Raw genomic sequence first — 13,917 nt, 5'->3', positions numbered from 1 at the left:
CCTGTCAAGCCAAGCAGATAAAATCCTAAGAAAACCAAGCTGGTAGAGCAAAAGTCAAGAGCAGTGACAGACTTTATTCTTTACGCCCAGCCCCTTGCTTCTAGGCTTCTTTCAGCATTAATTTAGTTCAAATAAAACCCAGCCCCAACAACCAACCCACCTTTCAAGGGCTAATAACTGGCTTTTCTAGTTGTTAGGTTTTTAGGTCTCTGTAAAATCCCTTCTAAGTTTGGGGGGAGGGGTGGTGGTGAAATAACTGGAAAACTGTCTCCTAAACAGGACAGTGGTAGAACTACAAGCAAAAGTCACAGAGCTGTGCTGTGTTTTGTCAGCACCCTGCTTTCCTTCACAGTGGGACCTCTCCTAAAATGTTATTTTTTAAAATCACATGACCCTTTTCACTCTTCCTGTGAGAGCTTGCTTCCCCTGAGCCTCAGATCACTGGCTTGAAAGGAAATCATTTGAGTATCTAGAGCTTGGTAGCTTACTTAAATTGAGTCATCAACTCATACATCAAACAAAAAGGCTAATTATTGCCAAAACATAAACACTTTTTATTTACAGCAGACCTCGGCAGATAATATCTTACCCAGTTCTCAAGCATTCTTGCTCTACACCGTCAATAAATGTGCCCTTTACCTGTGACATTCACCCTGAAAAATTTGATGGCAACACTTTCTGACTGGTCTTGTGCTTGTCTATACCTTGTTATGGCAAAGGAAACTCGTATCATGACAAGATCTTTCATGATTATGAACAGTAGCTCAGCAATGGAATTCTCCTTTATGGGCCTGTTCCAAGAACTGTCAAAAAAATCTTTGAGTTCAAGCAGGACAGTTTTGATGACCCCCTTAAGTGGTTTAAAGAGTCCAATTTCTTTGTCAAGGTTCTCAGAGAAAGGAGGCAATTTCTCAAGGCACACAATATTAGTCCCCAACCTATCGGTCACTGTTATGAGACAAGCCTTGAGAGTCTGAGGGCTGAGGTCTATTAACTGCTCACAAGATTGATAACAGGGGAAGCTGCAAAGGAAATGCTGGATTTCCAATCAGTTTGACTATGTTTTACACTTCTTGCAATACCCCACAGTAGAACAGATGCTGCCCCATACATGATATTTCATCAGAAACTATTTGTCCTTTCTGATTTCATAAACAAAGCGAAAGGTAATTGCATCTGCACAAGCCAGGAAGCTGAAGCCCTTTCTCTTTTAACTCCCACTTAGTCTCAGCTCGTGAATTTCTCTTCTGCTTGATCAGGAAATTAGAGCAAATTATGTAGTTACCACAGGCTGTGCAGCCATCATACATCTATAATGTTTAAGTAACAGTGTTTAATTTTTTTTTAGGGTAAGCTGGTATTACTCTAGAGTAATAGTATCCAGTCTTTTCATCTCCTAAGTAAGATTGGTTCAAAGGTTTCTTTGTAGTAGGGTCTATAAGAAAATGCAACCCAAATATCCCAGGGAGGAATTGTGCAGTCTCATGCCAAAGCACTGTTTTGTCAGTGTTTCCCATGTATCAGACAGTACCTCAGCTCTTCCAAAGAAAAAATTAGGTGCACGTAGAGGTTTTCGAACTGTTGGGAAAGCAGTCAGCTTGCTGTTCCCAAAATGACTGACAGATAAAAGTAGTTCTCCATAGTGCAGGCTTTTGCCTACACAGGGAAGTGGCAGGAATTTTAATGCATTTTCAAGCCCAACCAGTTCTGGCTCTGCAGCACATGGTCAGACAGGTGACTGGGCCCAACATCTCAGCTCTTTTACCTGTTCCAAACAAATATTCCACACTACCACAGCCAGGCTGCTTTCCCCCACATCACCATGCTCTGATCTTCACAGTGGTTTACTAAAGCTTTGCTTACATCTCTTTCCAAGTAATTAATTTTGCAGTTCATCTAATGAGTCCCTCAGCGTTTCTTTTGCTGTAATGTAAGTTAATTCCCATGCTGTGACTACACAGCTGGCAAGTACAGACAGAAGCCTTAAACTGTATGAGGCTGTAGGTCTCAGAGATAACTCCTAAAATGTGCCACTAATAACCAGGCATGAGAACTATTTTAACATCTATTATTTATAAATATATAAGAAACCCCAGAATCAAAGATTAGAACTCAATGAGACAGGCATCATGTTCTTAGCACTGCTTACCCTTCAGAGCAGATTTTGCCATTTCAATGCAACCCTAGAAGCACAAGACATTCAAATCCATGTGACAAAATTAATCTACTGAAACATTTTGATGTATCAGAAGCTCTGAAGATCTGACCAGTGTTAATTAAGAATCCTGAAAAGTCCAAGTCTACAGACAGAAATTGAAAAGCAGGCAATGTTCAGTTCTGAATGCTGGAAGCACTGGCAACAGAATGGTGATATTATTTCTCCCCCCCAAAAATTATCTATTTTTTTTTTAAGGATGAAAACAAAGTTCACTTATTTTTTTTGGCCATACATCAATGCTCATATCATAGTTTTAAATCTGACATACTACTTCAGAAGACCTAAGAAACAACAGTCCTATTTATATTGGAATAACTACTCGTGCTTTTGTAACTAGTCTCGAGTTACATTATAAATGCTAATTAAAAGCTGGTTCACTGTAATCACACGGGGTCCAGATTTCTGGATTCTGCGACATTTGTCTTTCCCTGCCTTGACACATGAACACTTTCTAAACATTTGCCCACCACCACTGCAGCCTCATATGAGCAGTTACCTACTGCTACAATAGCAGAGATGAAAATAATATGTAATACAGTTACTCTACTTTTGCCAACTTCTGTATTCTTTTTGCACCCTCCACATTTCGTTTGCAATGTGTATTCCAGCCTCTTCCACTTCAGTCTTTTATATTCTTCCTTCAAAATACCCTCCTGGTATATCTATACCCCATTTCATTTTTTCACGTATTGAGGCTCTCCACCCTCAGTCCCATGGCAGCACCTTTGACTTTGCCCACCGCTGATCTGATATACTAAAAGGAATTCACTTTTGTAATTTACAAGACACAACTACAAACATTCTCTGCATCAAGGTTATGAAGTATCTTAAAAAACATTATCTGGGTCAAGTACAATTTATGTTACCTGCTTTTCTTAATTCTTTTTGCATTTCATAGGAGAGTACAGTAGATAATTTCAGATTTAAAGTGAACATGAAGGAAAACCAAACATTGCACTAGAATGTTACCATTCTACCACAACATCAAAAGAGTATTATGCATGTCCCAGAAGTGGTGTAAGAGGTGATTTATTATTTTGGACACTGTACTTGTTATAAAGATACCACGTCTGAAATTAATCACAGGCTCATACAGCCTTAATTATTCATCCATACACTCTGTTCTAAAGGAATCTTCCTACATTCTTCAGCATATTTGATGGCCAGTGCAGAGTTCTGTAGCACTAAAATCCCTTGCAAAGATTCAAGTGAGCAAAACCTTTTCATCTCACGTTGTAATGTCCTTATGTTGACCACTCCAACAATTTTCAGAGGTGTGCATAGAAAAAAGGGTAAATGTAAAGCAAGTTCTTCTATAAAACCTAAAAGTAATTTTTCTTTCTTTAGTAAAAACCTCTGTAGTATTGACTTTAAGTAATTAAATGAGCTTCTTCCTTAAATATGGCAAAATTAGCTGGCCATATTATCCTTTAGTCTCCCTTCCAAAGAGTCTTCCTGACCTTAGAAATAAAAGATGTTCCCAGAAAAAAACCACCTAAACACGTGAATGGAGCAGTTTAAACTGAAAGTAACTGTCAGATGGTGTTGATCAAGGTGGGCTCTTCCAATGCCAGCAGCCATTTTAATGACTGGATGACTAACGAGAAAACTGCCGATTGTCTGACTTCTTGCTGATGTGTTTGAAGATTTTCGCTTTGTGGACACTCTTGGACTTCTGGTAACCAAATCCTCCACCTCCACCTCTTTTCTGAAGTCTTCTGCCATGGTTGCTGTTCACATCTGAAGTTTTATTGGTTAAAGAACTTAAAAAGGGATAATTTCGAATGTTGTTTTTTTGGGTTTTGAAAGGGTTATTAAAATGAGGAAAAAAATACCAGCATTAAACAAAAAGCTGAGTTGCAAAACTATAGAGGAAACCAGAACTACATGCCTGTGGTTGTAAATACTCCTGCAGTTGTCCAAAGTGCTATTGCTTCAAGTTCCATCCACTGCCAGGTCTGACAGTAATCTAGATACAGCCTTCTATTTCATGCTTTTGCCCCTCTATGTCAATATTCCACGACTATGAAACATAAGGGTGCGCATTTCCATGAAAATAATTTTGCACAGAGGAGAACAGTACTTTGGAACACGTGTGCATTCCAGTATCTGCTGCCCCACAGCAATTGAGGCACACACAGCATGGACATGCACCAAAACACAGATGCTTGTAGGCAATTTTTGCAGTTATAGTACGTGCAATGTAACATTTTCTTTGATAAACTACTGTGGGAGCATGATGGATTCCAATCGTTAATAGCAAAAAAAAACCCCACAACTACAAACCATCAGAACCTGAGGTAGCACAGGATCTCAGTAAGTTGCACAGAACACTTATAATGCAGAAATTCAACTCTGAAACACCGCAGTAAAAGGATACTGAGGTCAACAAACGGAGGAACTTTAAAACCAAATGAAAGGCTGACTTTGGGAAGATCCAAATTATTGACATTATAGATCTGCTTCAGAGAATGGGAGTCATAAGCTCTAATGTAAGCTTTGTATGCCTCCTGGGCTGACTTGTGAAGGAAATAGTTCTTCTCTATCAGTTTTTCCAGCTGGTCAGAGAAAAAAAAAAACAACCAAGAGTCACGAACAATTATATCTGTAAAGTCCATACATATTATTCCAGCAGATTGTTTACTCTGTGAGTGGCAATGACATTCTCTATTCACTTCAGCAAAACTGCCCTGTGACAGCAGGGTGCACATACAGGTATCAAATGCTTTTATAAACAAGCAGAGGGACAAAAAAGCTTGAAGCTGAATTACATTACAAACAAAGCCTCAGCAACTATTAAATTTATAGAAATAATAAAAAAAAAGTTAATTAAGAAGAATACAACTGCAGCCACACCATGAAACTATGTGTATTGAGAATTACTGGACAACGACAATACACTTTTAAGTCTAAACTCCACGATTCCGTGCAATTCTGTACAGTCTTATCCATTATGGTGCAAATGCATTGTAAAATAAGAAGTGTTAATTCTAAGACAAAAATGCAGATAACACTAGTGTAGACTGAGATATTTGATTTGTTGTGGGCCAAGTTCCCAATTCTCATTAAATCAGAGTGTCTCATTTGATGATTAACATATGTTAATTCAGCAAACTAAAAATAAGCTACATTAGACACCATTATTTCCTGATTATTCTTAATTAGGAACCTCTCTATGTAAGGACCAGCTTCTTGTACTTGCTATTTTCAATTTAAGTTACTGCAAAGAAACTTCATAGATCTCTTATCAAAACTGTGATTCACAGAACTCACCAACAACAGAAATTCACACCTACAGAACTATCTATGCTATTCCACTCAACTTTGTGCTCCATGGTTATTTCTGTAGCACCAGAGCACAAAGCAGGTTTAGCTGATGCTGGGCTTTATTAACACCAGCTAGTTAAAAATACATATGGACTATATACTAACATTCCTAAGTGTTGGTACTGGGTGTATTTCTGCACACTGAAGTCTGAGAAAATCATCTTACAATACATACATTACTCGCAATTAATCTAAACATTACCCAACAAAACCCCTATTTGCTAAGCCATACAAGAACATTTTGTTCAAAAGCTGAAAGCAGGTTGACATCACTGTCATTTTGCATCACTGTCCTTTTGTTATTTTGTGATGTAATGTAAAAAACCAATTCTTAAAAGCAAATTTGTACTGTATAATGATGACGATTTAGTACTAGATATTAAAATTCATCTTTAATTTCTAAATATTTTCTTGCTTTACTGTCATCGAGGGTAGGAGGATTTCCTGCACAGTGCTCATTTACAGGAACTTTCCTAAACAAGCACACCTACTTGTGAACTGCAGTCGTTATAGGCTGTAACATTCTCCATGTAAAATATAATATTCAAAGTAATTGTAGTATAAAGTCATTTCATACCTGAGACTGGATGTCCGAAATTTTTGACCAAGAAAATTCAAATTCACTCAGTGGTACCTTAAAAGCAAAAAAGGAAATGAAATTTCAAAATTATTTACACTCTGTATATAGTGAATGTGTTTAAGACCCAAGACAAAAAGACATGCTAGATAACAGAAGATTTCTTTTTTAACACCACAGCTGTATCTGTAAAGTGCCTTTACATCAATATGACAGTATTATCACTTCCTTTAAGCTGGAGTAATAAAGATGCTCAGTATGACACCTTCTTTTACCACTTTTGCTTCAGAAGTTATACCACTTTAAAAGTGGCAAAACAAGAGCATAAGGAGAGCAACAAAAAAACTCTGTCCAGCTCTATCATATTAAAATGGTTACATTTATGAGAAGGCTACACTTCTTTTGGAATTTAATATATTGAAATTGATCTTTGAATAGTAAAAAGTTTTTAAATTTAAAAACCTGACACACAATAAACAAACAAAAAACCCCATTAAAATGTAGACACAAGTTTACCCTGGCTTGTTTTAGGTATCGTAGAAAGCCCAGTTCTTCTGGTCGTAAAATGAGCAGAGCATGACCTCTCCCATTTATGCCTCTGGCAGTTCTACCAACACGATGAATATATTCCTTTTGGGAAGAATAAGCAACAGCAAATTCAATCTGTTTTAAAAACTTGCAATAATCAAAGTGCTTCGCAAAAAATACCCAAAATTTGACATTAATATAACGTAACATATCATTCATTCTTTCTTAAGACTTATTCTTGGCACTGACACATGGATGAGGGAAACAACTGCCAAAGATGCAAAGCACAGGTAGGCTGAGACAGAATCCTTGGCTAAAGTAATTTACCTTTTACTGAGGGAAAAAAAATCTTAGTCTGCTGTAACTGAAAATTAAACCTTGACTTTGGTGAATTTGCTGTGTATATTTGTCAAAACTTCTGAGTTTTTTGAATTTCACTTGTGTATAGTAGACATTTATTCAAATCAGAATATTATTTTTTAAACAAAAATCAAATTTCAACTGGAAAAGCTGTTGGGACGCACATGTAAATTCACACTCCTCTTGAAAAGCGTTTTGTTGTTTAGCTGATTAGATTTTAAATTAATTTCACAGCAAAAAGAATGTTTTAAGAAGTAATTTTTAAAAAGATGATAAAGGTCTCAGGAGCAGGATTTCCTAGGAAGTGGTGAAGGGAAGTGAAAGAAATCAGTGGCTGGATACGATCATGGCTGAATCCTGACCTCCCCAAACAGCAGTTTCAGCTTTTTTCTGCATCTATGTTTGTAGTTAAGATTTGATTTCTTTCTCTCTTTCCTTAACTTACCTTTGGATCATCTGGAGGATCATATTGGACAATCCAGTCAACTTCTGGAATATCCAATCCTCTGGCAGCAACATCAGTGCACAGCAATATTCCAGATTCTGCATTACAGAACTGGAAAAACGTTGTAGTACGTTTGGTTTGCTTCTGCTTGCCCTAAAAGGAAACAAACACATGGAGCATGAAATATCAACCAAAAAAAGCTAAATTTGCCAGCTGGTAAACTTAAATACAATTTCTCATTTCACATATACATTATTTTATACATATAAAATAATTTGGGGCATCTTTCCAAATCTTGGTTTTGTACAGACCAAGCAGGATCATTTCACAGTGAAGAAACAAGGAAAAACTTAAACAGCACAGGGCTACACGAAGTGACAATTCCCAGAGGTTACAGTGTATCACCAAAAGTATTAAAAATTGCATAAACATTCTGTTCAGGAGGGCTGCATAAATGTCTGAAGTTCAGAAAAAGGACATTTGCAAGTCTAGCAATACGTTAAGGGTGATTACAGGTTAAAAAGCAAACAACCAAACAAAACCCACACTTGTAGCAGTTCTATCAAAGAATAGCAAAAAAACCTCCCAAACAACAAAATAAAAGAGGACATTTGTGGTTAGTTACAACTGTTTCATAGACTTTCAGTCAATTTTTTGTCCTAAACTATCCATTTTGTGGTTTTGACAGAAAAGTTACAATGCTCATCCAAATGGTAAGAATTGGCACAGCACAACCAAACATCACCCTGGACTTAGAAAAAGCACCAAACACTTCAGGGGGATCAGAAACTCTGGATTTCCCTGACAAGAGCTTTACTCCACAAATTGAGTTTTAGTGCTTGTGAAAGGCGACCTCTTGGAAAAAACCATAATTCTTTCTACACAGCTCATTTATGCTCTACAGAGCATAAATTAATATCATAGTTCAGCCTAGTTCAAAAAATAGCAAATTTAATTACTGAAGTGTTGTTATTACACAGTCTTCGCTTTATCTCCTTTCTCTACAGACTAATCAGGACCATCACTGGTTCTGTGAGTAGGGTGTCTGTTTTTTTAGAAACTGGACTGAAACAAACAAGTCAAATGTAAGGTCAGTAACAACTTCCAGGTACTATGAGATTAATTGAAAATAAATTAATGAATAAAACACTTACATGAATGGCCAAAACAGGTAGATCAATATAGTTGAGTAATTCATAGTGGTACTTCACTGACATACATGAAGAAAAAAATACCATTAGTTTCTTCTTCCGGTTCTTCTTGAGGAACGTGAAGAGCAAAAGGAACCTTTTCTCAGATGGACACACTACATACCCCTGGGAAATTTTTAAACATTATTATATACGGAGAAGTAAGGAGAATTCTGTTTCAGCAATACAGTTAAATCAGGGAAGGGTTATGTTGTGAAACAAATACACCAAATAGTTAAACAATGAAATATACCTGTAGCATATCAATCTCTAGTCACTAAGGTGGAAAATACAGTTATAAAGACAACTGGAGCTTGTGCATGTAACAGGAACAGACAAGTGTCAGTACCTATATTATTATTTCATGAGGTTTTATTTTATATCATCTGTCCTGCAAACATTGACTAGATGCAGGTAACTTACCAGAGTTTGCACTCTGAATAAAGCCCTTTAGGCAACTGGATGGCTTCTGCCCACTAGGATGGTAAACACCTTTTTTGTACAACCCCATTAATAATACAGAGGAATTGGTGTGTTCACAGATCATACCCCTTCTAATGTTTGTGCTTTACCTGTTCAAGACCATCTACTGTTGCTGTCTCCTTGTTATCATCAACCCCAACATACAGTGGTTCTTTCTTCAGAGAAATCTTTGCCAGATCTTCAACCTTTCTGGTTTGTGTAGCAGAGAAAAGCATCGTCTGTCTGCGCTCTGGAAAAATATTTATTTTGAAAGACAGCCTCACTTTTTAAAGGAGAATTCAAATAGCAAGTCCATAAAATACCCAACTGAAAACTACCCTGAGCAAGTCTCTTACTTTTTTTCAATTAAATTCTAATTAAAACATACTGCTACTGACAAACAAAGAGCAGTGTAATTGTATTATGGATTGTACAGGTTGTTTACTTAGGCTGGTCCCACTTCCACAATCCTAACAGCTATAAACTTGCAATATTCTCCCTCTCTGGGAAAATGTCAATATCATTTGCAATCCAATTTAGACACAAAGCAATTATTTAAATAGAGACTGGCCTTGTAATTCTACCTATTAATTGATTTAATTCCCATGAATATTTAAATGTTTTTGTGTAGGAAATCTCCTGCCTGGCTGTCATCTCTCAGCTCAAACACACATCCTGATCCTACCAGATTTTCTTGTTGCACAGGTACATGGGAAATGCACTCAGCCTGTTCCATGTCACAGCTTCAAGAACAACAGCAACGGTTCTTGATGAACATTCAGTGCCACCATCTTTGATTTTTTTTTTCTATCTTGAAGAGTCCCTTTTAAAATACAATTTCCTTTCTAACACAACGAAACCAAATTAAACTCATGCAAAGTAAATATTTCTTTTCTCTATCAATTCCCACTCCACATGTAATTTTCATGCTCTTCCTTCCCTTTCTCTTTTTAGCACTGTTCATTAACATTCTTCACATGATGTTATTTATTAGGTTTGTATATATGCATTTTAAGCATGTAGATCTGAATTTAATATTTAAGATGTGGAAACTCAAAATATTTATCATTGGGTTTTTTATGCACTATTTCCACGGGGTTTTTTTCTGCATTTTTAAAGTTTAAAAGGAGAGAGCCTTGTTGATGCTGAGAATGTGTTTAATATAGCAATTACAAAGAATAACTAAATGAAAAATTAGGAAAAGAAAAATTTTAGGTAAATACTTAAACTTCCTTAAGACACTGGTCTTGGAGGTATGAAAAAAACCTTGAACTGCAAGACAGAAGATCTTTTTCCTTATAGTTAAATCTTATTAGGAAATAATGAATTGCAAGAAATAAACAGGCAGAGGAGGATGAATGAGAAAAAACGATCTTATATGAGCAGAATTATATCTCTAAAGTGCATATGAAAACTATGTCAGATCAATGATGTTAAACAAGCAATATATACGAGGTATTAGAAAAAAAAGACAGAGTAAGACAACCACTACGCAGTTCATTTACAGAACTATAAAATTAATGACTTCTCTTATAATACTTGAGTCAGAAAGAAGACATAATGTTAGTCAAGTGATTTCCAGGAAAGAGTGATTTTTTTGGTCTTACTTGGTAAGAGTTTTATGATCTGTTTCATTTCTTCTTCAAATCCAACCTCCAAGATTCGATCTGCCTCGTCAATTACCAAACACTGCAAGTTCTTATACATGAAACCTGGAGTGTTCTAGAAGATAAACAAATTCACAGTCAGACAGAGACAGGAGTCACATTTTAATAACACAGATTAGACATCAAGATTGTATCTACCTGCATATGATCCAGCAGCCTCCCTGGTGTTGCTACAATGATGTTGATTCCATTTCCAAGCTTCTGTGCTTCTGCTGATCTGTTACTGCCCCCCATTATCAGACCATAGGTGTGAACATGATGATTCATGAGTTCTTTAAGAACTCCATAGGTTTGCATAGCAAGCTCTCGAGTAGGAGATAGAATAATGACACCCGTTCCTAAAAAAATACATCAATGAGAGGAGTAAATTCCAACTCATCCAGTCCCCTCCTAACCACTCAGTCCCTAAATGGCTGAGTAAAATTCAGTTCTGAAATGAAGAGCCTTACCATTTCTAGGCATGAACTTCAGCTTGTAGATGAGCTCTACTGCAGGAATGAGAAATGCAAGTGTTTTGCCACTGCCTGTTTTTGCAGCTGCTAAAATATCCCTGTGTGGAACAGAGTTAGAAAAAGTATTTAGATAGAAAAATAAGTATTTAGTTGGCCATATAGGCAAAAGAACAGTCCCACTCTGAACAATGTTGACACTGTAGAAACCTGCCATGGCTTAAAGGAGACCAGTGGAGTTGGTATTAAGAGCTTGGTGTCAGATGCAGGTCACAGCAATCGGTCACTCTGTCTCTGGTGACAGTGTCTTTGAGACACTCTGACAAGACTAATGAAAACAGGCTTCTCTGCTTCCAAAGCCAAAGGCAAAGCTGCTCCAGGACCTTACTCTAAGTATTTGTTCACACACAGTAATGACAGACTTTCTGTATTAATTACTATAAACAAAATACATAAAACATAAGAGAATGCATTAAAAAACCCCAACAGTTTAGCTGCAGAAAGTCATATTTCAGGAAATGGCCTCAAGATGTGCCAGGGGACATTCAGGTTGGACATCAGGAAGAATTTATTCACTGAACAGGTTGTTAAGCATTGGAATGGGCTGCTTAGAGAGGTGGTGGAGTCACCATCCCTGGAGGTGTTCAAGAAACAACTGGACATAGCACTCAGTGCTATGGTTTAGTTGAAAAGGTGGTGTTGGGTCAGAGGTTGGACTTGATGACCTTGGAGATCTTTTCAAACCTTAAAGATTATGATTCTTTTCTATGATTCATGTATTTAGCTTGCTAGCAAAATTCAAACAACATTTCAGATATGAGAGTGATTAAAAAGATTTATTTCTTACCTGCCTTCCAGAAGAGGCTTAATACTTTTATGCTGAATTTCGGTCATGTGTGTAAACCCCATGTCATTTATGCCTTTCAATGTATTCTCACTGACAGCACCAGCCAAGGAAGCAAAAGAATTGTCTTCAAAAGCACCTGAAGTGAGGGGGAAAATGAAAAATGTTTAAACTTATTTCTTCAATTCCATCTGTCCTCTGAAATTACCCAGTTAAAACTGACCTATATGAAAAAAAAAATCAAAGTGTTTTTTCTTATTGCATTCTACCATAAAATCCAAAGACATTGACAAAATACTCTCTGTTAATGTGGTACTAAGAAAACTACACAGAGCTAATAAGAATGAATATGAATCCACTGCTTCTCATGGCCAATTTATTAGTTGTATGCTTCCACCTTGCTCTTCATGGATTTTTTCCTCTACAGTTAAACACATGTGTATACAGGTTTAAAAAACACACTTTCACTAGTAATTTTAAGACTAACAGGTGTGTATATAATGGAAATTCCCAAGAAGAGTAACTGGAGGACGGCTGAACAGCTGCTAGTGTCACATCACCATGATTCAAACACCCGCATTACAAAGCTCATTTGAAAACTGCAACTTGCTCCGGAAGAAAGCGTTAGACCTTTGGATTTTTGCACACACATGAAAAAGAGAACACAAGATACCTGTTAAACCTAGTGGTAAACTGGGCACTTCATCCTCCTCTCCATCCTCCTCTTCCACTTCTTTCATTCCAGAATTCTGCTTATCTCCATTTTCTACCTCTGCAGATTCATCTTCTTCAGTTTTTGCTTTTTTGGTTTCTGTATCTAAAGTGTTGTTTTATAGAAGACCAGTCAGTTAGCAATAAAAGGGACACATTAATCATGAAAAAGCATTCCACAGACTGCATCTCCTTTAGTCTCTAAACCATGTACAAAGATCATGCTTTTCCATTGGGTGGAAGGGCCTGGAGAAGGGGAGGCAAGGTTTCTATTGAATTTTTCTAAGGCAAGAGCAAAAATTGTGAAGTCCCTTCCATACAACCCACTTTGCATAGTAAAACAATGAAGCTTAATGTATACTGGATGATACTTTCTGTGGAAACAAGATAAATTGTCCTTAAACAAGTTACAAAATTCTTTCCTATCTATAATGCAGACATCAAGTTTCCAACACAGTCTGTGCTCAGAATATGTGAAACATAACGTCTCTGTTGCATTTTAAGTACCTGAATCCTCAGAGGATGAAAGCATCTCTTCACTGGCATAACCACGATAAGTGTCACAAAAATTAAATGCATGAGGAATAGAAGCTTGAAAAATATATATGTCTGTATATATATGCATATGTAAGAAAATACATGAAAATCTAGCAATGTTTCTGGGGTGCTATTTTTTGGGTAGTTTTCCAGTATACTTTAGTTTCATAATGTACAGATGTTGCCAAAGGCTGGACATGTTGCTAAAATGTCGTATTGGTTGCACAAAGAGACCACCCATCTGTCAGAGCTCTACTCTGAAACACAGGGTGTACATTTCCACAATAAACAAGAAAAACATCTGAACCGAATGTTACCAAGCAGAATTCTATGCAACAATTATATTAGCTGCTACTGATCTAGAATGAGTAAGAGTTCAAACATTACAGCTGCAATAAAACAGGTAATGCTGAAGACCTCTGGGGCTTTAAAACACTCACCAGACCGGCACATGGCACGGGGAGGAAACTCTAAGGAGGCGCTTTAGGGGCGCCCAAGAATAACCCAGCCCTGGGAGACAAGCTGTATTTGCTAAGACAACGCACCATGTCCCGCATCAGCCGCCGCTTTCCTCTTTTTCTTCTTCTTTTTCTTCTTCTCCT

The 13,917-nt window shown here is 37.0% G+C and overlaps 1 protein-coding gene across 1 annotated transcript in view; it reads right to left on the bottom strand.

Annotated features, from left to right (window-relative positions):
• Positions 1 to 530: 530 nt before the first annotated feature.
• Positions 531 to 13,917, bottom strand: part of DDX18 (DEAD-box helicase 18) — a 16,115-nt gene continuing 2,728 nt past the window's right edge. Inside the window, exons 3-15 of the mRNA XM_008923045.3 lie at positions 13,861 to 13,915; positions 12,741 to 12,884; positions 12,071 to 12,206; positions 11,224 to 11,324; positions 10,913 to 11,112; positions 10,715 to 10,829; positions 9,218 to 9,357; positions 8,610 to 8,771; positions 7,456 to 7,608; positions 6,639 to 6,752; positions 6,123 to 6,179; positions 4,599 to 4,776; positions 531 to 3,958 (exon numbers count right to left, since the gene is read on the bottom strand). Of these exons, the coding sequence (XP_008921293.2) occupies positions 3,816 to 3,958; positions 4,599 to 4,776; positions 6,123 to 6,179; positions 6,639 to 6,752; positions 7,456 to 7,608; positions 8,610 to 8,771; positions 9,218 to 9,357; positions 10,715 to 10,829; positions 10,913 to 11,112; positions 11,224 to 11,324; positions 12,071 to 12,206; positions 12,741 to 12,884; positions 13,861 to 13,915 (1,698 nt within the window). The 3' untranslated portion in view covers positions 531 to 3,815. The remainder of the gene's footprint in view (positions 3,959 to 4,598; positions 4,777 to 6,122; positions 6,180 to 6,638; positions 6,753 to 7,455; positions 7,609 to 8,609; positions 8,772 to 9,217; positions 9,358 to 10,714; positions 10,830 to 10,912; positions 11,113 to 11,223; positions 11,325 to 12,070; positions 12,207 to 12,740; positions 12,885 to 13,860; positions 13,916 to 13,917) is intronic.

Source organism: Manacus vitellinus, unplaced genomic scaffold (assembly GCF_001715985.3).
Source record: "Manacus vitellinus isolate BGI_N305 unplaced genomic scaffold, ASM171598v3 scaffold_22_pilon, whole genome shotgun sequence".
Lineage (NCBI taxonomy): Eukaryota > Metazoa > Chordata > Aves > Passeriformes > Pipridae > Manacus > Manacus vitellinus.
This window is presented reverse-complemented; position numbering and strand designations above follow the sequence as displayed.